This window comes from Notechis scutatus, chromosome Z (assembly GCF_049901735.1).
Source record: "Notechis scutatus isolate UNSWTSFEM ecotype Mainland chromosome Z, rNotScu1.2, whole genome shotgun sequence".
NCBI classification, from domain to species: Eukaryota; Metazoa; Chordata; class Lepidosauria; order Squamata; family Elapidae; genus Notechis; species Notechis scutatus.
This window is the reverse complement of record NC_142025.1, coordinates 11,816,871-11,843,062: the sequence shown is the minus strand read 5'-3', so window position 1 is coordinate 11,843,062 and position 26,192 is coordinate 11,816,871. Positions and strand designations below refer to the sequence as shown.

At 38.5% G+C, this 26,192-nt stretch overlaps 1 protein-coding gene across 1 annotated transcript in view; it reads left to right on the top strand.

The window, feature by feature from the left end:
- Nucleotides 1–26,192, top strand: part of DIP2C (DIP2 acetate--CoA ligase C (putative)) — a 370,495-nt gene that overhangs the window by 217,528 nt on the left and 126,775 nt on the right. Inside the window, exons 3-4 of the mRNA XM_087947300.1 lie at nucleotides 11,608–11,679; nucleotides 17,087–17,260. Coding sequence (XP_087803426.1) covers nucleotides 11,608–11,679; nucleotides 17,087–17,260 — 246 coding nt within the window. The remainder of the gene's footprint in view (nucleotides 1–11,607; nucleotides 11,680–17,086; nucleotides 17,261–26,192) is intronic.

Genomic DNA, 26,192 nt, shown 5'->3' with positions numbered 1-26,192 from the left:
GGGGAGGTTATGTCTCCTCGCATAGTTAGTTTGCACTCTATAGGTCGCGTCTATCTCCATCAATATTTCTTCTTTCTCTGTTCCGAGTACTTTCGCTATCAAATCTGTCATGTTTTTCGCTTAATTCATCTACTCTTTTCTCCTCCTTTTCCATTCTTTCTTCCATTTCTTGTAGTCTTTGTTCATTTTTTGTGATTGTCATCACCTCTTGCATGCTCTGTTGCCTTTAGCTTCTTGTTATTCTATGCACCTATATGTTTATAGTACAAGGGGGAGAGCAATCTCAGAATGTTTGTTACACTCTCAAATCAGTATTGAGTATGATGAGATTTGTATACTAGAGGACTTTAATGCAATTACAGATAAAAAAAATCAGACTACAAAAGTAATAACATAAGGAAAGGAACAAGAAGAACATTACCAAAAATCTTCAAAATGGCTGAGGAACTAAATATTCAAGACATCTGGAGAGAAAGAAATCGGGAGAAAAACCAATACAATTATTATTCAAGTAGACACTGTTTGTAATCCAGAATTGATATGGTGTGGATGTTGAAGGAACTCAATGCAGAAGTAAAAGAAGTGGAAATTGAGACAAATCCCTGGACCGACCATAATTCTACGAAATTTAGCTGGGAAGGATAAAGCAAAACTCCTAGATGGACACTACAAAGAGCGATTTTAAAGAAGGAAGATTTTAAGTTAAAGATGGACAAAGAACTGAGCCTTTTCTTCAAGGAAAATAAAAAGGAAAATACATCCCTGCAAAATCTCTGGGATACAGCGAAGGTGTACATGAGGGGGGAGGCTATATCATATATGGCAAAAAAAAAAAAAAGGAAAACACGACAGAAAAGTCTAGAAGATGAGTATAAAAGGTTGGAACCAAACCTCCAAACAACCACAAAAGAGAAACTTAAAACATCAAATGGACTTAAACATAAACTAAATATCCTTGAGAAAAAAGACCTAGCACAACAATTAAAAAGAACAAAACAAAACTTTTTTGAGAATGCAAATAAACTGGGGAGATGGCTGGCATATAAGTTGAAGAAGCAGAAAAAAAAAATGGCTTGGCAAACTACAGAATGAACAAGGGAAGATACACTACCAGGACGAGGAAAAAAAGAACATAATTCAGGATTTTTATGAGAAATTATATAATGAAAACAATTGTAACCCAGAGGAAAAAGTGATATAATGCCTTAAGAAAGTGGAGCTGCCAAAAATTATGGAAGAAATAAAAATATGTTGAATGAAGAGATAAGGATGTCAGAAGTAATTTTGGCAATAAATAAACAAAAACACAACAAAGCACCGGGACCGGATGGACTTCTGACAGAACTATATAAAGACCAACAAGAAATATTAGGACAAACTCTACTTGAAGTATTTAATGTGGTTCTAGACAAGGCGAAGATACCACGATCATAGATGGAAGCAATATCACACAGATACTAAAGAAAACACAGACCAGACACTAATTAAAAACTATAGACCAATATCCTGAAATTTATGGAGATACTAGAAGATTATGGGGAAGTTGTGGGATTAAAAATAAATAAAGAAAAAACCAAAATGATAGTCAAAAACATGACCAACAAACAAAAAGAAAACCTTGCCAAGGGAATAGATATCCAGATAGTTAAAAAATGAAATATTTAGGAATTAACATCTCAGCAAGATGCACAACAATCAAAGAGGATAACTATGATAAATTAGTGAACCAAATAAAAGAAGATCTGGAAAGATGGAGAAATCTGAGGCTTTCTCTAATGAGTAGAATAGCTATAATAAATATGAACGTATTGCCACAACTACTTTTTCTGTTCCAAAATATACCCATAAACCGAATACATTTTTTTTGGAAATTTGAATAAAATGACACTAAATTTCATATGGCAAGGGAAAAAACCTAGGATTAAATTAAAACTCCGACAAGAAGCTAAAGAAAGAAGAGGTTTTGGCTTACCAGATTGGGAAATATATTAACAAGCAGCAACGCTTACCTGGGTGAAAGATTGAATAACCTTAAAAATAGAAGATTACTATCAGTAGAAAGCCATGACTTACAATTAGGTTGGCACACATTTTTGTGGTATGGTAGGCACGGCGCATATAAATACTTTCAGAGACATCAGATTAGACAAACATTGTTTTATGGTATAGAGTAAAATCAAAGAGCAAAATTATATAGAAATTCTAGCTTGGTTATCCACTTTAGAGGCGTTAATACATCCAGTCCTTTTGAACCAGGAAAAACTTATCACTTGTAAGGATATTATAAATGAAAAAAGGGAATTGAAGTCCAGACAAGAATTAAAAGAATGTAGAATTGGAATGGTGGACCTCCTTACAAATTCAATCAAGATATGGGAAAGACGTGAAAGAATGGGGGATTAGTAGACAAACCACAACACTAGATGTAATTTTATTGGGGACAGACAATAAATAGATATGGAAAATTAATAAATTTTTATTGGACTGTAAGATGGAGGAGGAACAGGTAAAGGAAACAATGGTGGTATGGGCCAAAAGTTTTGGACAATATAAATTTGGATAACTGTCAAGCACTTTCAGAGCAAAATAAAAAGATAACATTGGCCGCATCGTATAAGGAAAACTTATATAGGATGTTTTATAGGTGGCAGCTCCCCCAGCAAGATTGGCTAAAATGTATAAAAACCTGTCAACTGAACACATCTGAACGTACAATATATGCATGTAGCTTTTTGAATATTCTTATTCTTACTACTGCTATTACTACTGTTACTATTATTGATCACTGCACAGTCAGCCAGATGTTCAGAGTGGGTTTGGCATTTTTGTCTACCTACAAAAGACCTGGGATAGGCAGAGCTGGATGTTTGATGGTATTAACAGATATTGTTATATGATAAAAGCTTCCAAATAAAGCTGCTTTCTGTAATTGACTGGTGTTGAATTTGTCAATACCAATGGTTTTCAAATGGTGCTCTTTTCTTCTCTTTTCCCTCTTCTCTTCTCTTCTCCCTCTTCCCTTTTCTACTTTTTCTTTTCTTCTTCTCTTCAGCCTCTTTTCTTCTCCCTCTTGTCTTTTCTTTTTTCTTTTCTTCTTTTCTTCTCCTCTCCCTCTCTTCTTCTTTTTTGTCTTCTCCCTCTTCTTCTTCTTCTCCTTTTTTCTTTCTTCTTCTCCTCCTCTATCATCATCAACAACAACATTATTATTATCAAAATTATTTCCAGTTTTTGTTGCTGGTATAGCTGGACAGGGCTATTTTGAACTGAGTAAATATCCAGTGAAGAGATGAAAGATAATTTTTCCAGCAGCTGGGGAAAATATATATATTTTTAAAAAATCTGCACTTCAAAGATAACCCATCAGCCATATAAAGAAATGAAAGGGAAGGATGACATTAGGAGTGATCCTAATGGGTGTAAAATTCCAAAAATGGAAGCGATTTGCTTTCATTACATAAAGTGTTTGTTTAAGCTTCAAATAAAAGAAAAATACATTAGGAATGGAAAGCTTCCCTGTTAAAGTTTGGTTTATATCACAGTAAGCCACAAAAGCTATGTGGTACAAATGCTTCTTTCTTAAGGAAATTCTCAAAGGACCAATAGACCACACAGTGATCATGGCAGAGAATATTTACATTTAACGAAATGTATTTGCCATTCTGGCTTTTAGCCAAGATCATGGTACTTTAGTCTGTCATCTGGTTGTCCAAATATTAGACTATTTCATTAGAGAACCTAGATAAGTAGATGGGTAATCCTCCCCACCCCTTTGTTCAGTGAGGTTTCTATATGGTGGCAGTAACATTCATCTGTTAAGCTGTCCTGAACCAATGGAGGATTTAAGACAAGGAGAAAAATTGGAAAATTAAACTAGTTAAGGTTCAACAGGAGATATATATATACATATACATATACATATACATATACATATACATCATATACATATACATATACATATACATATACATATACATATACATATACATATAATACATATACATATATACATATACATATACATATATATATATATATATATATATATATATATATATATATATATATATATATATATATATATATATATATATAAACACCAAGGCATATACGAAATCCCCTGTGCATCATGCCCGGCCACATACATTGGACAGACCAATAGAAGAATAAGTACCTGCCTGGATGAACACAAAAATGCAGTAAAAAAGCTGGAACACACTTCCTCACTAGTCCAACACATGAAAGCCACAGGTTATAGCATCAACTTCAATGGCACCAAAACCCTAGCCACTATAGAAAACCCCAGCCACAGAATCATCAGAGAAGCCATAGAGATTGAAAAAAGACCTGAAAGCATGAATAGAAGAGATGATTCCACCAGACTGTCAATCATTTGGAAGCCTGCACTCACAAACAAAAAAATCTCCACACCACTAGCCAGGCAAACACCTGGGCACAAACAGATCCCCCCTGATACCTCCAGCTCAAACACACCCCAACCAGGCACCCAGATGAAACCTAGCTTCCTAACAAATGATAGCCGTTCATTTACTCGGAGCCAAGCTGCACTAAAGGCCTCCAATAAAGGAACACAATGTTGCCAGCCAATCAAGACACAAAAAGATCCACAAAACAGACAGAAGATATTAGAAACACCAATCAAGCAGAACACAGCAAACTCCAAGACCAATAAACACAGACCAAGACTCCCAACCAATCAGGATGAAGAAAAAACCATTCTGGCACAGCAATAGGCTAGCCCCAAATTTAAAACTGAAACCACTGTAAAAGTCTCACTCACAGACGAACACAATACAGAAGCCTGATGATGGCAGATGAGATTCTGCCGAAACGTTGCTACAACTTTAAAAGCACAACTACAATGACGTGGGAAAATACCCGAACAAAGCTGAATAACATACATACATACATATACATATGGTGAATCCCTTATGCTGTGTGTGGGAATTTTGGGAGTTGAAGTCCACACATCATAAAATTGCCAGTGTTAAGAAACAAGGTAAATAATAAAATTGTCTTTAGTGTTGCCTCTTAATATAAATGATAAGATGAGCTGGCAGAAAATTAAATGCTTATTATTAGATATTTATAGCTAAATATACAAGAATCAGGCTTGTATGTGTATAATTACGTGTGTGTGTGTGTGTGTATGTGTGTGCATGGTTTGGAATAGTTTTAAATATGATCAGTGAAAGTTAGCTTCCTCCTTTTTTGGTACACTTCATTAATGGGATACAAGGGGGGGTTAAAATTAAAATTTTTGACATGAACTGGAATTCTAAATTCCAGAATCTTTTGTTCATCTATTAGAAAGGGAAAAAAGGAAAGAAAAAGAACACACACAAAAAGAACAGAAATAGGCCCTTGGTAAATAAGAGAAAAATGTAAAGAGTTTTGAGCTATGGTAAATTTTTTTGCGAAGAAGGTGACAATCAGTTTGGCTTAGTGCTGAAGGCACCATGTTGGAAACCAGGAGATTATTGAGTTCTAATCCTGCCTTGGTTGGTTGGATAGTTATGAGCCAGTCAGAAGGAGATTGCAAATTCTAGTCCTACCGTAGGCATGAACATGGCTGGGTGACTTTGGGCCAGTCACCTTCATTCAGCTCAACCTACCAGTAACTCATAAGATGGTTGTTGTGAGGAAAATAGGAGGAGGAAAGAGTATGAGTGTGTGTGTGTGTGTGTGTGTGTGTGTGTGTGTATACATATGTATCTGTATTGTGTTCATCTGTGAGTCAGACTTTCACAGCCGTTTCAGTTTTAAATTTGGGGCTAGCCTACTGCTGTGCCAGAATGGTTTTTTCTTCATCCTGATTGGTTGGGAGTCTTGGTCTGTGTTTATTGGTCTTGGAGTTTGCTGTGTTCTGCTTGATTGGTGTTTCTAATATCTTCCGTTTTGTGGATTTTTTTGTCTTGATTGGCTGGCAACATTGTGTTTCCTGTATTGGAGGCTTTTAGTGCAGCTTGGCTCCAAGTAACTTAGTAATAAGACGAACACAATACAGAAGCCTGATGATGGCAGATGAGATTCTGCCGAAACATTGCTACAACTTTAAAAGCACAACTATAATGACGTGGGAAAATACCCGAACAAAGCTGAATACTATATATATATTTGCTGCCCTGAATTATTTATAAAAATAATAAAGGTGGCTTATAAATGAATCAAAATAAAATGTGATCCTATTATATATTTTTTCTATTCTAAGTGATATTATTCTAGTATTCTGGTTTTTTTTCATTTATGTGCACAAAATGGGTGAAATTCAGATTATACGGGAGAAGAACTGATCCTGAATTATCTTCCAGGTTTAAAGGTGGAATCCAAATAGTTCATCCATACCTTTAATTTTATATATCTTCTGAATATTGATATAATAATAAATATTAGAAGCAAATATTTGTAGCTCAGGATTGAACTGTGGAATCCTTGGTGCTTTCTGAGCTTGACTGGGTTTTGTTTTTGTTTTTTGCAGACATTTCATTACCCTAGTTGGATTCCACAGTAACAACCGTCTAACCATTGCTCTTGAAACCCCTCCTGATGTCAAGAGTTATTTACTGGATAGCTTTCAGATGGTAGTTTTAGTTGTCCAAAAGCTTCTTAAAGTCTAGTTGTTGACCTGAAAGTTGGCTAGGTTGAAAAACACATCTCTCTTGGTTTGGATGTGTTTTTTCCCTCTCCACGCGTTTCTGCAGATTGCTTCCTTCAAGCTGTAATCCCTTGTTTCCTTGTGTATTTTTGGAAGGGCAGACGGAGAGACTCTGCATCATCAGTGAGAGAAATCAGTGAGTCATAGCACTCATTTATGAGGAACGTTGTTTCATTCGAATCTCTCCTGTCAAGATGCTGACAGTAAATTTGACTCATTGGCAGCAAACAAGCTATATAGCAACTTGAATATTTGGAGGATAAAAATAGATTGGGGAATGGAAGCTGGCTTTTGTCTGAAATGCTCAGACTTTGGGATATAAGAATCCCCACCCACCCCAATCCATATTTTGGTTTCATGATCTGCATATGCTTGAATCTTGATTAAAACCAGTTTTTGTTTTCCATCTGAAGATGTTTGTGTTTAGTTAAATCCTTATGTGGAGTTATTCAACAACTCTAGGGCAGTTCCAGGGTGGTGTCTCCCAGATTTCTTACTGTTGACAACATTTTTTATTTTTGAATTATTACTGGAGTGTTTTGCTTTGGTTCTGCTAAAATAAATGCTTTTTTTTGGTGGGGGGGGGGAACAAGTTAGAATGATCTAATGGGAGACTACATTCTACAAAGTTGATTATTTTGTCCATTTGGCTGAAAGATTTTCTTTTTTCTTCAAATGGTGACAAGCGTCATAAAATTCTGGTAGAGAGCCTTCATACTATCTGCTGCAACTTTACGGTAGCCTTTCCAACCAGCATTTTCTAGACATGGAGAATTTCATCACCCATAATTACCAACCAACTCAACAGAAGTTTGAAATTTACCTCCACATGAAGGTTGAAGAAGATCTCCTTGGGAACTGAACCTGGGGTGTTCCAAAACAAAACAGGTCCTCTACTATTCACCTTCCCTATTTCAACCTTCATATGGAGTAATAATACTCCATATTAGTAATATCTATATTACTAGATGGAGATAGTACTCCATCTATATTAGTAATAGTATAAAATCACATAAACATTTGCTATGAACATTATGCCTAGAGAATTTGCAGAGTATTTTGCAACAAGCAAACAGCCCCCAGTGATCTCTGAGAATATAGTATACTATAGTGTAAGTTTTCTTTGAAATATGGTTGCCAAAAAATTGATAATATGGGTAGTCCCCACTTACAACCATTTGTTTAGTGACATTCAAAGTTACAACGTCACTGAAAAAAATGACTTGTGGCTGTTTTTCACATGTTTTTCACATGTAGAGCCATGGCAGGATCCTTGTGGCCACATGGTCAAAATTCATGTGCTTGACCACTGGCATATGTGTGATGATTGCAATGTCCTGGGGAAACTAAGTTCATTTAACTGTGTTATTGACTTACTAACAATTGCAGTGATTCACTTAACAACCATGACAAGCTTAATTCTAAAAGGGAAAGGAATAAGCAGCACTGGGGATTCGTTGGAAACATGTGTCTAATTTACCACAATTATTTTATACAACAAATGTGGTAAACCGTTTACACTCCTTATTCCTTTCCCTTTTAGTATTAAACTGACAATGGGCCACACAGTTTATGGTTTGTAATTTTAGTATAGTTAGACCATGTATAACAACAGATTGGATTTTGTCATAGATTTTAGTTGTTATTTATTATTTATACTAGAATTTTTAATTGAATATTTACTGAGTGTTTTTATTAGTTCTGGTCTCTGGTCTATGACTGTAATAAACTGAATTGAATTGATCATAAAATGGGATAAAACTCACTTAATAATGGTCTTGCTTAGCAACAAAAATTTGGGCTCAATTGTGGTTGTAAGTTGAAGACTGTTTGTATTCTCAACTTCCACAGGTCCACCTCTCTGTATCCTTACAGTGAACTGAAATGCCAGCCTTACAAACATTTAAAAAGCGAATCAGCTATTTTCTCCCGCTATTTTTCCACCTACACATCATGAGCTTCCAAATATGACTTAATTTATGTAAATTTGTTTGTCTTCAAAATGTCACAGAACTTTTAGTGCAGAGTACTTATTTAGAAATTATTATTATTATTTTATATGTCAGAGGAATCTATGCAGATGAATTGTCTGGAAGGCAGCTGGCCTTTTTCTTGTTGGTTCAAAGAGTTTCGCTGTTTTATTCAAGTAGCTTCTTCAGTCTTCTGTGCAAATGCTTTGAGGCTCTTCAAGAACATATGGAAAGGATCATTGGTGAAACTTGCTGAGTTTAGAAAAAAGATCCACAGCATAGGGATTAAAAAAAATCAAAATGGTGGTCATAGATGGAGTTCACCTTCATCTAAACTTATTACTAAGAATTTGCAAATGGCTATAACTATGTGAGCATTAACATGAAAAAGGTGAAGCCCTGTTTTTTCCATGTTCACACCAGTGGTGCGTTTCAATTTTTTTTTGTCACGGGGCAATTTGCACTTTTCACAGGGGCAGAGCAGGGATGGGATTCTACAGGTTTGCACCTATTCGCTAGAACCAGTTAACATTCTAAGCAGTTTGGAGAACCGGTTGTTAGAAGGCCTAATCCTGTAAGGAAGGCAGGAAGGAAACATTCTGGTGTTGCTTACAGAAACTGCCTCTCCGTTAACCCTTATTACATTCTTGGCAGGACTAGACTTCCTGTCTCAGGAACGTCTCTGGAGTTTTTTTCCCCCTCCTTTGCTGGTACTTTACTTGTGTGGAGTGACCATTCAAAGTTACAACGGCACTGAAAAAAGTGGCTTATGGCCGTTTTTCACACAACGGTTGCAGCATCCCCACAGTCATGAGAGGCCGGGTGAGTGATATTGAGTTGGCCACGCCCAGCCAGTCACATGACCACCAAGCCATGCCCACCAACTAAGCCACGCCTACAGAACCAGTTGTTAAAAAATTTGAATCCCACCCCTGGTGCAGAGGCTTTCCAACTCACCTCCTGCACTCCGTCTGTTGCTTCAGCAGCTGCCGCACAGCAATCTGCTGTGCTGCGCAAAGCAGATGCACTTCAAAAGCAGGACATAAAGGTGAGTATGGGAACCCAGGTGGGGAAGGTGGACCCAACAGCAGAGCATTGGAGAGAACCAGTTCGGTCTCCGCTGCTCATCGCTGCTACCGGCTTGGCAGAACCGGGCCAAACTGGTAGAATGCCACCACTGGTTCATACTCACATAGCTGTAGCCATTTGCAAATTGAGAAACTGTTAGTAGCCATAATGGTGGGCTTTCTCTATGCTACCCTGTGTCTACATAACAGTGTGCCGTCTTCCTCCTCTTGGAATTAGAAGAACTCAAAAGGCTTTTGCAAATTAAGGAGGTCAAGTTTTTTCCCCCTCCTAATAAGCTTTTGGGGACTGAAGTAAATATCATCTCTGCCTCTTTTGATTGTTTATGTCTAGAGTTTTTTTGATGCAGTTGGGTTAATGGTTATTAACTCCTGAATTAAGATATAAGTAGTCCTCGGCTTCCAACTTTAATTCTGGGCTCAATTGTTTTTGCAATCATTAAGCAGGTGACCACATGACCAGAACCAATTTTGACATTTTTGTGTGTGTTGGTCATTAAGTAAATGCAATGGTCATTGAGACTGCATTTTACCCACGGGGTGTTTTTGCTGGAAACCAGAAATAAACACCAGAAATTGGCAAAAAAACCCACTGAAAATTGTGGGATGCTGCAAACAGCTGTAAAGGTGAGCTGTTTGCCAAGTGCCCAAAATGTGATCGTGTGTGTGTGTGTGTGTGTGTGTGTGTGTGTGTGTGTACATGTGCGACTGTGCGTGCACGTGCATACAGCTGTCATAACTTGAAAATTGGGTCATAAGTAGCTTTTGGGAAATCCATCATACTTCAAATAGTCCCTAAGAGATTGGTCATAAATCAAGTATTAACTATATGGACTGTATTCACTCTTGTTATGGATGTACTGAATATCCTGCTTAGAGAAGTTGAACCAACTGATAAATAATCAAGAAAGAAAAGTAATAACATAGGATTTCAAACTTTTAAAGTAGTTTGCCACTGAATGGAAATTACTGGAAGCCACAATTGAAGAGACCCACTTATATTTATTCAGAATGAATGACTTACCTTTATTGCCCCACCATTTTACAAATAAATTAATTCGTCCACTTGAGGCTCTGGGACTGGAGCTTTCCAAATTTTCAGACAGCTCAAGATAAGCTTTTGGAGAATGTCAGTAGGAGCTGCTAGTGATCAAAGCCTGCCAGAGTACTGGAATAAAACCATATAAACCTTTGCAATTCACCAGCAAGACCAGTCAATTAATGCCCCTGTCTTTATTTTTTGCTTTTGGTGCATCTCAGGACATAGTATTTGGTCTGTCAAAAAAAATCATCTCAACTGTATGGCTGAAGGGATAGAAATAGTATCTTTTTATAGCCTGGTCTTCAGAAGTTGGATGCAATTGATGCTTTGCATTTTTGTCTTCAAGTAGCTCTTAAAAGCTTAGCCAAATGTTTATACAATACTATTATTTGAATGGTGTACCAACAGTTCCAAATCTTTTGTGCATCCTTCATGCTTGATTAAAGAATCCCATTAATAGTGGTGGAAAATGCTAATTGGCAATGTCTTTTGCCAGCCATTACCGGCTCAAATATCCTATATAATCCACTGTTGATTAACATAATGAAAACTGCTGTATTTTTATAAGGCAGAATATCACAATGACAATGCAGTCCTCTGAATCTTGGACTTCCACAACTGGTAAAAAACTACACTGGGAGTTTAGTTGCCAAAAATGGCTCCAGCTTAAATGTTCTTTTCCAGGCAAAATGGAAATAATAAGTTTTCAACCAATTATTCATTATGATCATCAAAACAAACTGTGGCGCAGAGAGAAAGCATTTATCTTCTTGACTTGAGTGGATGAGTTCTTTCTTCATTAAAGCTTGTCTTGATTTTCCTTGCTTTCTTTGGCAGGTGACATCACACAGAAGGGTTATGAAAAGAAGAGATCAAAATTAATTGGGGCCTACTTGCCACAACCTCCAGGTACGTAGAAATTTAAAATCAGTGCATGGAACTGTCATGTATATTCATCATTGCAACAATTTGTTAATGTGCATCGTAGAGAGTTTATTATCTGGAGGCACAAAAGAATCTGTCACTATTGTGTAATGTGTGTTAGTTCCTCCCACTAACTACTCCTTGTGGACAAATGTTCGTCTCTTTGTTTAAATATATGGCATAGGTGTCACCTCTTCTCATTCCCATCCTAGTTTCATAACAATAGCACTAGCACTTAGGTTTATATGCTGCTCCATAATGCTTTACAGCACTCTCTGAGCAGTTTACAAATGTCAGCATATTTCCCCCAATAATCCGAGTTCTCATGTTGCTGACCTTAGAGAATGGAAGACCGAGTCAACCTTGAGCTAGTCAGGATCGAACTCTTGTCTGTGGGCAGAGTTGGCCTGCTATACTGCCTTCTAACCACTGTGCAATAGGAATCACATGGTAAATGGAGCTAGATGAGATTGTTGAAATGTATAACTATTTTCAATTAAAATTATGGAAGTAAATAATATCTGGCCATATTTTAATTATTTCAAACTTAAAATCAATAAGATTTTGTTTATTTATATTTCATATTTCTAAACTGCCCATCTCCCTCAAACATATTTTCCTAAAGAAATGGATATTTCCAGAAGTAGACATTGAGCAGAATACGACTGTAGAATGTGAAAATGTTATAAAATTTGGAACTGAGTAAAATCCTTAAGATAAGTACCTCATTCATGGCAAGCAACCTTCAAAATTACTGGCCTGAAAAACGTCTGTCCACACTGGCTTAAATGGACTCAGCTTCACTTAACTGACTCTCAGTCTATCATTACTTACTAAGGAATATCCTCAGATTTTGGAGAAAATGAAAAAGGAGATAGATTGTCAAATCCATTCTCTAAGACACTGAACTCCAAATATTGAACAGTACAAGAAAATATCTAGAACCCCTCCAATAGATGACATTTACCTGGAGCCAAAGAGAAATTTCCTGTTGCCTTTCTCTGGTAGTAGGAATGAAATTCCTGTAAACCATGTCCTTTCAGTTTTAGGGACAGTACATCTCAGACCAACCATGTTCTAATTATTCCTCCCTAATCTGTTGTATCTGCTTCTTCCAAAACTGCCCAGCTGCTTAGCGTGGCTGAGGAATCTTGGAAGATGTATTTAAAACTCAATTGGAAGTGTCCAATTGGACAAGGCTATCTCAGTTATCAGTATTTGGGACAAATGACAGCATTCACCTTGGCACACTTCCCTGTGGTCCACATAACACTAGCAGGAATTAAATTGTGAGAAATAGATGATTATTTCATTCATAATTAATGCACTGAAATTTCTTTGTTTGGATCTATGGTATGGATCAACCAGACAACTCTCAAAAATCAAAAATAAGTAGGTAGGTAGGTAGGTAGGTAGGTAGGTAAATAGATAGATAGATAGATAGATAGATAGATAGAGAGAGAGAGAGAGAGAGAGAGAGAGAGAGAGAGAGAGAGAGAGAGAGAGAGAGAGAGAGAGAGAGAGATAGCCAGGCTAAGGTATCTGGCTAGGCATTAGAAGGGTTTTGCATCTGGCCAGTTTCTTTCTGTGCTTATAGCTGTTTAGAGGAGGTGGCAGAGGGCCAGGTTAGAAAGTAGAGGATTTCACCTGGTACCATAGCAGAGTATAAAAACTTGGTGTACCACCAAAACCTTAATAGTCCACTGCAAGCAATGAGTCATGGACAGCACAAAACTCCAGCTGGTATAGCAATTGCTTGGCATCACTGATATTCAGTGATAGGGTAGCGTGATGAGTAGGAAGTTCTCCAATTGTGCCAGTACCATTTTCTCTTACAAAGTAAATAACATCTGAATCTCAATCAAAATAAGGACAATAGCAGGGAAGAATAGGTATATTCAAGTCCAACTCCTTTGGGCAAGGATTTGAATTAGAAGACCCGCCCTTTTAGACCTATGAATTTATGATTCTCCCCTTTCCTCTATGATTCCTGAGTCCAGTACCCCCCCCCCCAGACATAAATAAAACCTGTTCAGAATGCCATTAGTTGATCAATGGGGTCTAATTAGGTTTGGTCTCATTCCTTACCCTCAGGGCTGTCTTAACGCATGAGCCTGGTGGGCATTTGCCTGTGGGCCCCATGAGGATAGGGGGCCCATACTAATCTGTGTATGTTAACCCTTCAATGCACCTTGTATCATATAAATATAGTGACTATATGGATTCATTGTCGTAGGGGCCCTGGTACACTGCTTTGCCTGGGGCCCTTAATGCTGTTAAGACAGCCCTGCTTATCCTCTCTTTCTCCCTTAATAAGAGAAAGAAAAAACCCAATAATGAAGCAAAATACTTTATACAAGCATGCATTTATAATTTAAAGAAAGTTACAATAATATAAATAGATCTCAATATGTCTTATAGACATATAGAACAGGAGCAAGGGATAGTTACACATAGGATTATTTTCATATGCATAGAAGCCAAGGCTAACTGGCCTATTTCTTCCTGCTTTATCCTCTTATTTTCCCACTCATGCCAGCAGGTGAATGAGTCAGACTAGCTCAGTACTGCATGACATCTGAATCCAGGATGAGGTTTTATTGCACCCAGACAAGCAGGATTATTAGCTGGTTTTAAAGGAGCTTTGTAGTTTACTTATAAATCCTGCCTTGCTTGGGCATAATATAGTCTGGAATTTAAATGTCATGCTTCCGTAATCAACATGTAGCTCTCTTCAGATGAGGGAAGCAAATTGTGGATTCAAAGTGGTTAAATGGACTCACATTGTGGATTTAATTGCTACAGGAGCTCTTCCATTACGCTCGAAAGGTTTCACTTAAGTTTTCCCAAACAAGGCAGTATCAGGATTTTATTTCAGTTTTTCTCCAAATATTTAAGAAGGCTTTTGAAGTGTATGCATTCCCCAGAACCTGTGACACCATAGCATTTAAGTCAAGGGTTAGAAAAGGAAGGCCTGGAATCAAAATTGTCCTTCTGAGAGATGCTGTATCCTTTTTCTCTAAAAGAATATAAAAAGTCAGATAATTAAGACGGCATTTTATGGGATTTGGCCATTGATTTTAAAATGGTGCTCACCTAATTTTCAGAATTTTCTCTGTTAAGCAAAACTAGTTTGGGATTAAAAATTTTAGATTTACGTTGATGTTTCCAGTCCTCAAGGCCAATTAACTTTTAGATTATGATTCCCCAGAAAAATATATATGTATGTATATAGATATGTATGTATGTGCATAAAACTAGAAAGCAGCAGATTGGGAAGGCTGCACTAGAATAAGTTTAAAATATACACATAGATTATAAAAATAAAACTATGCATGTTTGCTGAATAAGCTTGCACAGTGCAAACAGACATATTATATATACATACATAAAAATAATATGAATTGTCCTTATATTTTTTGGCTTCAGTGTATATTATAGATAGTCCTGTCTTAACAACCATAATTGGGACTGAGAACTCCATCGCTAAGCAATGTGGTCATTAAGCAAAACATTGCATGATTGCACTAAACTTACAATGTCATTTCTGTTATGAATATCAAGCAAGACATTGAATGACTTCCACCTGCAGTTTTGCTGCTAATTTCTCCATTGATTCTACTGGATGGAATACAGCTGTGAAGTGCAAGTAGCAATAATGTAACCATGAGATTCTGGGACAATTGCAAGCCCATTGGTTGCAAAATGTCCAAATTTTAATCACATAACTGCAGGGGACTGTGCCACAGCCATAAATGCAAGGGCTTGTCATAAAGTTACCTTTTCATTGCCGTCATAACTTTGAGCAGCCGCTTAATAGGTTAGCTATTAAGTGAGGACTACTTGTATATATGGTGTTACAATGGGGAAAGATCCTGGCCGTGTAGTCTTGGGTAGTGCCATGAAGCATTTACAGTCTGATCTTCATGTCATATAGCTCTAAAACAACTTTCACTTGAATTTATATAGTTTCCAGGCTGCAATATGGAAGATCACAAGTGGGAGTTTACAAATTTAGTGTTCTTCCAAACCAAGTATAAAGAATATGACACTTAGCAAATTAACTTAGAAAAGACCACTTCATATACAAAACCATTTAATTATTTGAGCCCTACTTCTCTCATTTTAGAAGTTAAGTAATGAACAGAATATGCAAAGGTCAAAATCTGTCCTTCAGAGAAATCCAGAAATCTACTGGCAACTATTTTTTTTATCTAAAATAATCCAAATTTTTGTTGCATTATTTTAAGAAAAATACTTTTGTTTACCAAGAAATTCAAAATCTTACTCTTAAGAAAATGTATAATTTACCTATCCCCCCTATGCAAATAAAGCAAATATTTTTCATAATTTGTTTTGCTTTTTGGGAGGTAATTCACACACATATTTTTGCCAGTCTGAAGTAAAAGGTTTAAAAAACTTGACTGATTTTTAAAACTTGACTGATCATATTTTTATGAGATATCAAAAAACTCGCTGATAAACTCTTCCGACATCTTCGCATTTGTACTCTTCTAGCATTTTTACTCTTTAAAAAAAGTGTGATTGCTAGAATACTAAGTTCAGCCTCTGCTAACACATTCTGTAGAGTTTTTAAGATTCCCTGCCAAATTTATGGACTTTGTCCTGCATTAGTTATTTCTGCTAAAGCAAAGTTGGGAAAAATATGTAGGAGACGCCTCTGTGCAGTTCTGTCATTTTGTTATGCTAACAGAATGAGCAGCTGCTGAAGTTGCACTCTACTGCTTCCTAGAGCCAGGAGATTGTGTATTTGTCATAGTCTTTGTTCTTATATTTCTGTCTTCAGCACTTTCCAGACAAAATTGGTGTTTTCTTCTGATGAAACTTGCTTGCTTCTAGATTCTTCCAAAAGGAAGTTGCTTTGCCCATTTTGGGGAAAATGTTGTTTTAAAGTGCCATTGGTTGCACTTCAATCACTATTTGCTATGATTTATTAGAAAATGCAATGTCAATTGTTGGGAAAGTTTTGTATTTTACATCTTTAAACCAAAACAATATAATTCTGCATGTAATACTTTGGGTAAGGTGCCTTTAAGTTTTAGGTAAAAATACCCAAAATACTGGCTGTAAACTAAAAGGCAGCTCTTGACTATTTCAACATCCAGTCTTCTGGCTGCTGCTTTGTTGACATTACAAACACCAATGTTGGCTTAGTGAGAAATTGATTATGTGGTTCTGTTTTATAATGTTTGTATATGTGTTTGTATGTTTGGGGGTGGGGTGGGGATGTATGTATATGTGCAGGTATACCTGCTTTGGGACTTGTGTGTGTACATAGTTCAACTGCATGGGGGCTGAATCTCCATCCGTGGCTGTAACAAATGTAAAAAAACTAAACATGATTTAATTAGTTTTTTTCAAATTGTTACAGCGGCGAATGGAGCTGCCGCGGTACGGTGTAGACTGCAGCACAGTGAAGGGCCCGCAAGAAGGATGCACCGCACTAGCAACATTGGGGTCTGTGACATCCGGGAAGCAGCAGCTAGAGAGCGCACGGCACCGCACAGCACGGCAGCAAACCGTCCCCTCTTTTACTTTCGTTTTGGTGAGCACAACAACTGTACTTACATTTATATATCTGTATATGTTTGACAAGCATTTTGACAGAAGGTGGATTTCATGGATATGGTGTGATGAGGAAGTTGTTGCACATAGAAAAGTGACATTTGCAATCCCAGAATTGCACACCATTTGTGTGTTGTTTCACAATGTGCATCTAATACAGCCCCAGCTACATTTGTGGATCTGCTAGAGTAGCAATATTTCTGAGAGAACTTACAAGCTTCTGAGAATTGGATTTTTCTCGACATTCCAAAGCCATCTCTGAAAGACAAGTGTTGACTTAGTCAAGGTCATTACTGCCAACTCATTTGCTTCTTTGAGAAAAGAGGCTTGAAAAATATGTAGTATAAATTATTGATCCACACATATGTGTTTTAGAAAATTGTGTGAACCAAAGAGTAGCAGTTTATTTTAAAACTCTGGTTTAGGAAATTAGTGATATCTTTGAAGGTCATTACTGATGCTCTGCTTGGCATTCTGAAAGCAATGGAACCATATTCCATTCCAATGTAGATCTCTCTGCAGTTTTCCACAGTGCACCATCTGAAGCACAATTCTTTATGGTCTTGTTTAGTAGCTCTATGACCTCTAATAAAGCATTGGTCTACTACATAGTCTTTTCTCTGGTTATATTTGAGATGGCATTGAAACATCTATTTTGAGGGTGTCCATTGCATGGATTTGATGCTGATTAATGATGCAGATATAAACTAATTTATTACCCTGCCTTGCTCCAGCATCCTGCAAAATTTGTATGGTATGGCAGATGTAGCCACAAAAAGATGATTTTTTTCAACCATGTCCTCTGTGGGAGAAGTCTCTTATGTTTACAGCCTAAACCAGTGGTCCCCAACCCCAGTCCATGGATCTGCATTGGTCAGCAGCATGCTAAAAACTGGGCCATGCAAACAAGCGAAGCCCTATCCATGGGACACAGGCAGCACACAAAACCATGCCCCCTCCAGTCCATGGAAAAGCCTCTCTTCTGGAACTAGTCCTTGGTGCCCGAAAGGTTGGGAGCTGCTGGCCTAAATTATAATTGGTGATAGGATTAGTTCAGAATCTGTATGTAGATCTCTGAGTGAGTTGCAGTCATTTGTAGATTTTTCTGATCTTTAGCTCTCCAATAAAAGCAGTAACTATTAGACTTAGCTGAAGGACAATGTAGACCAATCCAGCCAGAGTTCGGTTCTTTATTTGCTTGCATATACTAGACAGAATCTTGCCAGACCAAACTCTTACTAATCTCACCCTAATGGACATACCCTAGGAAATTCTAAGGAGTGGCTGTCCTAACTCTCTTCCTCTGTGTCCTATCCATCAGCTCTGCTGTCTCTTGTCTCTTCCCACTGTTTCTCCCAACTACACTAATGTGTAGTTCATCACATTAGATCCTCCTCCATAGGCACTATCTCTTACAATAACTGAAAAATAAATCCCTAAATTATTCCCAATAAATGCTTGAATTTGGGACGAAAATGGGAATGAATCTATATGTGAAAGGACTTACGTGGTTGTTGCAGATACTGAGCACACAATTCTATCTTGTTCCCTAATTTTTAGCGTATTGGTTCTAAGTGACTGTTTTCATCTGAGCTTAGTTGGTGGACCTGATCCACCAAACAATTAAGAGCAAACAACGAAACAAAAACACTCTAAAACCAAAATAGGTTCTGTTAAACAAGGCTGTCATATGCTAAACTAGACTATTTCATACTACATGCTATTATTTCTTGGAAAGGCTTCTGGAATTTAGAATTCTGCATCACTGGAAGAGGTCAGATTTGGGAAAACTAGTCTAGGAATTCTGTCTGGGATCTTCTGTATTCAAACTTAGTAAAATAATTGGTAACCTTCCCATGACTTCCATTCTCATCCATCCCAATCAGTTCATTGGGATGGAAGTATGAATGATTTATAGTAAACAAATAGTACGTTAGTTATATCTGAATACTGCATGCCAGCCTCCAGATGTGAGCCTTGGTGAAGGATTATCTCAATGTACAAGCAGTCCTTGAGTTATGACCATTTATTTAACAATAGTTTGAAGTTATGACAGTCTTAGAAAAAGTTTTTGTCTTCAAAGTTACAATCACTTCACCACCCTCATAGTCATCTGATTGGATACTAGGAACATCCCATATGAATGTTTGGAATGGAATGTTTGATTGACACAATTATCTTCAACATAAATTTATTCTGTTCAAGAATTCTAAATTGGGTTTTAGAGTATTTTAATGTGGTTGGACATGGAATCAACAGAACATACACATACATACATTTAAAATAAACTTAGCCAGGAAAAGAATATCATTGTTTCATATTGCAGAGTTAAGTAAAACATTCCAACAGAAAGCAGTTCATAGAAAAGGAGAGGCAAAACACTTCAACAATCTAGAGTAAGCTCAAAGGGTGCCTATCAAGAGGAGGGCAGGGTCTGGAAACAATCATTTAAAAGAACTGGGATAATGTTTTTTAAGTGGTTTAAGGTGTGAAGACTGAGGGAACACATGATTGCAGGCAGTTTTTAGATACTTATGGGTTATTAAGTGGACAAGAGAGTGTTATTACTCTCTGTCTGTTCTGTTGAGCAGAACAAAAACCAGTGGTTTGAAAATACAAGGAACTAGATTTATGTTAAGTGTTAGAAGGAATAAACAGAACTTTGAAAACCTGTTAGAATTTCTCCTATTCTCATATAACAAAGAGAGTTAAAAAGCAAAAAATGAGTTTCTTCTTCACTCCCTCCTGCTTTTGTGGATTAAGCTAATGTTTTATAATAGCTGTTGCATACTTTTTTCAAGGCTATCTCCAAGGGTCGGACAATCCAAAGCATGGGTACTCGCTGCTTCCCTGCTTGAAGACTGAATCAATCAAAGCTTAGTCCCACCTCCTTCCACTGTGTTTTGCCCTGTTTTTGACTCAGTCCTCATGCAAGAGGACACATGGAGAGAGTGCTCAGGAGAAAGGATTTTTAGTTATGCTTTGGATTCTTTGATCAATACAAGGGAGAAGGCTTAGAAAGCAACAAACAATGAGTAAGGTGAAAGGGACGGAGGCCTCGAGCGAAGGGAATCCATGATTCAACAACATGCTGAGAGAGTACTAAACAGCTGTTTAACACTCAGGAGAAAGCCGCAGCAGCCCCAAAAAGAGTGGACAGCCTTACGCTCAGCCATTCTGACCCAGAAGAGCCGGAGGTACATCCTGAAGCAGGCGGGAGTTTAGAGAGGCCCAGAGAGCAAGATAAATAAGTATGCAGCTATTCTGAAGCCAAGGGGTGCAGATTAAGCAAAGAATATCTGAAACAGCTGACAAGTGGTTAAAGGGAAGCCACAGCAGCTATCATTGGAATGGATAGAGCTGTTTGCTACAGGAGAAGGATTCCAAGTGGTAGAAAGAGCCTCTGCAAAGCCTCCAGAAGGGGTCCTAGGGAATAAAGGAGTCGATACTCAGTTGCGGCAGAGCTCGCTCTAAAAAGAAACCTTGCAAGCCCAGCAAACCCAGGAGGGACTAGAGCATACTCTTGAGCGGTCAGGAACTAGCAAGCCACATCAGCTGAACTCTAGTGAGGGTGAAGCTGCTTGTCCCAAAGCACAAAGGGGGACGATATGGCTGACTTCTCAGAGATGGAGGCAGACTTGGAGGATCAGGGATCACCTGACCCAAGCCCTAATAGAGAGCAGGGCTCAAAAGGACACAAGGAGGCCAATAGATCAATAAAGATGGAAGAGAGAGATGTCCAAATCTGATGAAAGAGAGGCTTTAAGGAGACAAAGGGCCATTTAAAAGAGTTTTGTAAGGGCTGAAAAGGAGGCGGAGAGGAGTGGAAATTCCCGAGCTAAAGCAAGCAGGCCAATAGCAACATGAGAATAGCGCTCGAGAGGTGACACCAGATGGAGCTAATGAGCAGCTGGTTCAGAGCTCTTTGTCTAAAAGAAAAGGTATGTTTATCAGGGATGCAGGGAAATTCTCAGGAATTCAGTGAGAGTCGGGAGCCTTCCCCTAAGAGGAGGAAGCTGGCAGCAGAGGCCAGCTTTACTCCTACAGCAGCAGGGCTCAGAGAGCAGTCCTTTAGGGAGGAAAAGAAAGCCCTGATGTTAAAAATGTTGTCAGAGGTTAGGGATGGACAATGTAATCTACCTAACCTAAGGAATAATGAGAGAAGGCCTGAAGCACTGCATCCCTCACTAGTCAGAGAAGCTGGGGAGGAATTGGGTTCTTAGAGATCCAATTCAGTGCAGTCATACACCCAGAGTGAGGCCTTGATCTCAGAAGAGGAAGAGCAGAAGGAATCAGCATTTTCAGATGAAGAAGAAAATGAGACAAGAGACCCCAGCTTTCACAGGGCTGATTTGCCAGCAGCAGTTTAGGATGCTCCTAGGTAAAGCCAAGGCAACAACAGCTTGGGAATGGCCATAGCAATGGAGGAGTCTGTTCCAGACCCATCAGAGCCGAAAGACAGGCTATTTGCAAGAACTAAGGTGGAAAGCGAGGTGGTGCCCTCACTCAAATTATTCAAGGAGGTAATGGAAGGGCAGCTGGACCAACCAGTAATATTCCCAACACAAGGGGCGAATGAGCCTAGTTCTGGAATTCCTCTCCACAACCCCAAACTCTTTCAGAAGAGGCCCAGGTACCAAGAGACCGAGCCAAAAGAGGCATCATGGACACAGGCGTTTAACACCTGCTGGACATTCAGGTGGTCCAACTGGTACTGAAGGACGAACAGGGACAAGGGTTTTATTCAATCTTGTTCGTACTACAGAAGGAATTGTTGGGTGGGGGGGTGTAGACCAATTCTGGATGTAAAATTACTAAACGGATATTCAAGATGCAATCCTTACAGTCAATCCTGGGAAGTATCCGAGAAGGAGATGTGTTAATGTCAGTAGACACGTACCTACACATCCCAATTGCCCAACCACATAGAAGATTCCTGCACATAGGAAGGCATTACCAATACAGAGCAGACTCTCCGAAAGGTCCACCCAGCAGCAGCATGGGCAGTGAAAGCAACCTCAACTGCCTCATTCTTCAGCACGGCAGCTTTCATACAGTTCGCACAAATGCAAGAAAGGGCACCACCTGGAGATTTTTTATTACAACAGGATTTAAATAAGTTGATAGCAACAATGCCACCCTCGATGATGTCAAGTACACTACCACGGTTATTGCAACTTCAGTGACGGTGAGGCACCTGGTTTGGCTCCACCATTGGCAGGCGGAATTAAAGCACAAGTGGAAATTTGCTTCGGCTCCAATTAAAGGAAACAAACTATTCAGGGAAGCCATAGAACCCCTACTGGTTGAGACCAAGGACAAAGGAAGTTTGGCCAGGCAGATTGGCTGCCATCGTCATACATGCGAAGGCAGCCTTTCCATCCACGAGGGGTTGCTTCGATCACTCCGAGCATATCCCAGAAGATATAGAAACAGACAAAATAGGTCAGTATTGAAAAACAGATAGAATGTCACCAATTGAGGGAGAAAAAAGGAATATATTAAATCGAGAAAATACATTAACAGAATTAAAGGAAGCAATCCAAAAACAGAAGGCAAATAAGACCCCAGGGCCAGACGGTTTACCAGGAGAATTATATCAAAAATTAGGACAATCTTTGGAACTAGTATTACTGCAAATATGTAATGGGGCTTTGTTAAATGCAAAAATTCTGGAATTGTGGAGGGAATCATATATTACCTTGATACCGAAAGAAGGTACCGATGTTAATCAAATCCAAAATTATAGACTAATATCGCACTTGAATGCCGACTACAAAATTTTTATGAGTATTATTGCAGGAAGGACAAAAAGGATTTTAAACGAAATAATACATAGTGATCAGAATGGATTTCTACCGCAAAGACAAGTAAGGGACAACATTAGAGTAGTAATGAACATATAGGAATATTATGAAATGCAACCAGGAAGACAAGTGGCCCTTGTCTTTCTGGATGCACAAAAAGCATTTGATAATTTAAATTGGGAATATATGGTACGTCAAATTAAAGAAATGCAGTTTGGAGACAGATTTGAAAAATTAATAGAAACAGTTTATTCCTCCCAAAAGGCCAATATAATAATAAATGGAGATATAAGGAAGGCATTTAGAATAACCAAAGGAATCCGACAGGGATGTCCATTGTCACCTCTGCTCTTTACTTTGACACTAGAGACACTATTAATACAAATTAGGAATAATTCACAAATACAGGGAACAAAAATTAAACTACAAGCATTTGCGGATGATTTGGGTTTTTTTTATTGAGGAGCCTCTAGAATCAGGCCCAATTTTGATAGAGGAAGTAGAAAAATATGGAGAGATTTCAGGATTAAAAATCAACAAAGACAAAACCAAAATGCTAATGAAAAACATAACAATTAGAAATAAAAAGGAGCTAGAAAATGTAATGGGACTACAAATCACCAAAAAAAAAATATTTAGGAATATGGTTAACAGCAAAGTGCTCCACAATCAAAGAAGACAATTACACCAAATTATTCAATCAAATTAAAATGATTTGGAAAAATGGGGGACTCTACAATTATCATTATTAGGAAGAATAGCAATTATAAAAATGAATGCCCTGCCCAAGATTTTATATTATTTTGAAAGAACCCCAACAAAATTAGATAAGAATTTTTTTAGAGAATTTAATCAAATAATCACAGAATTTGTTTCGGCAGGCAAAAAAGCCCGAATTAAGTTAAAAGATTTACAGGATAGTAATAGCAGAGGTGGCCTTGGGCTTCCAGATTGGTAACTATACCATAATAGAACAATACTTGTATGGATACGAGATTGGATCAATCTAAGGAAAAAAGAATATTAACCATAGCATGGCATACAAAGTGGATATTAAAGACAGGAAAGATCTGGCCTAGGAAGTTTGGCCAGGCAGATTGGCGGCTATCGTCATACATGCGAAGGCAGCCTTTCCAGCCACGAAGGGTTGCTTCGGTCACTCCAAACATTCTCAGAGATCGTATACGCAGATACCAATCTGGCAACCGGACAGATCTGGATTTATAGATGGAGGAGTCAACAATTCCAGGGAAGAAGACCATTCTAACAGGCCCTTTTGCTGCATAAAGTGGCAACCAGAACAGCGCGCCCATTGGCGGAAGACTGGGCCCATTCGCCGATCATGGGAAGCAATAACAACGGACAGTTGGGTCCTAGACCCAATAAAAAGGGGCCTAGTTCTGGAATTCCTCTCCACAACCCCAAACTCTTTTAGAAGAGGCCCGGTACTAAGAGACCGAGCCAAAAGAGGCATCATGGACACAGGCGTTTAACACCTGCTGGACATTCAGGTGGTCCAACTGGTACTGAAGGACGAACAGGGACAAGGGTTTTATTCAATCTTGTTCGTACTAAAAAGGAATTGTTGGGTGGGCGGGGGTGTAGACCAATTCTGCATCTAAAATTACTAAACAGATAGTCAAGATGCAATCCTTACAGTCAATCCTGGGAAGTATCCGAGAAGGAGATGTGTTAATGTCAGTAGACACGTACCTACACATCCCAATTGCCCAACCACATAGAAGATTCCTGCACATAGGAAGGCATTACCAATACAGAGCAGACTCTCCGAAAGGTCCACCCAGCAGCAGCATGGGCAGTGAAAGCAACCTCAACTGCCTCATTCTTCAGCACGGCAGCTTTCATACAGTTCGCACAAATGCAAGAAAGGGCACCACCTGGAGATTTTTTATTACAACAGGATTTAAATAAGTTGATAGCAACAATGCCACCCTCGATGATGTCAAGTACACTACCACGGTCATTGCAACTTCGGTGACGGTGAGGCACCTGGTTTGGCTCCGCCATTGGCAGGCGGATTTAAAGCACAAGTGGAAATTTGCTTCGGCTCCAGTTAAAGGAAACAAACTATTCAGGGAAGCCATAGAACCCCTACTGGTTGAGACCAAGGACAAAGGAAGTTAGGCCAGGCAGATTGGCTGCCATCGTCATACATGCGAAGGCAGCCTTTCCATCCACGAGGGGTTGCTTCGATCACTCCGAGCATATCCCAGAGGATATAGAAAGAGACAAAATAGGTCAGTATTGAAAAACAGATAGAATGTCACCAATTGAGGGAGAAAAAAGCTATATATTAAATCGAGAAATTACATTAACAGAATTAAAGGAAGCAATCCAAAAACAGAAGGCAAATAAGACCCCAGGGCCAGACGGTTTACCAGGAGAATTATATCAAAACTTAGGACAATCTTTGGAACTAGTATTACTGCAAATATGTAATGGGGCTTTGTTAAATGCAAAAATTCTGGAATTGTGGAGGGAATCATATATTACCTTGATACCGAAAGAAGGTACCGATGTTAATCAAATCCAAAATTATAGACCAATATCGCACTTGAATGCCGACTACAAAATTTTTATGAGTATTATTGCAGGAAGGACAAAAAGGATTTTAAACGAAATAATACATAGTGATCAGAATGGATTTCTACCACAAAGACAAGTAAGGGACAACATTAGAGTAGTAATGAACATATAAGAATATTATGAAATGCAACCAGGAAGACAAGTGGCCCTTGTCTTTCTGGACGCACAAAAAGGGTTGCTTTAGTCACTCCAAGCATTCTCAGAGGCCGTATACGCAGATGCCAATCCGGCAACCGGACAGATCCGGATTTATAGATTGGGCAGTCAACAATTCCAGGGAAGAAGACCATTCTAACAGGCCCTTTTGCTGCATAAAGTGGCAACCAGAACAGCGCGCCCATTGGCGGAAGACTGGGCCCATTCGCCGATCATGGGAAGCAATAACAACGGACAGTTGGGTCCTAGACCCAATAAAAAGGGGCCTAGTTCTGGAATTCCTCTCCACAACCCCAAACTCTTTCAGAAGAGGCCCAGTGCCAAGAGACCGAGCCAAAAGAG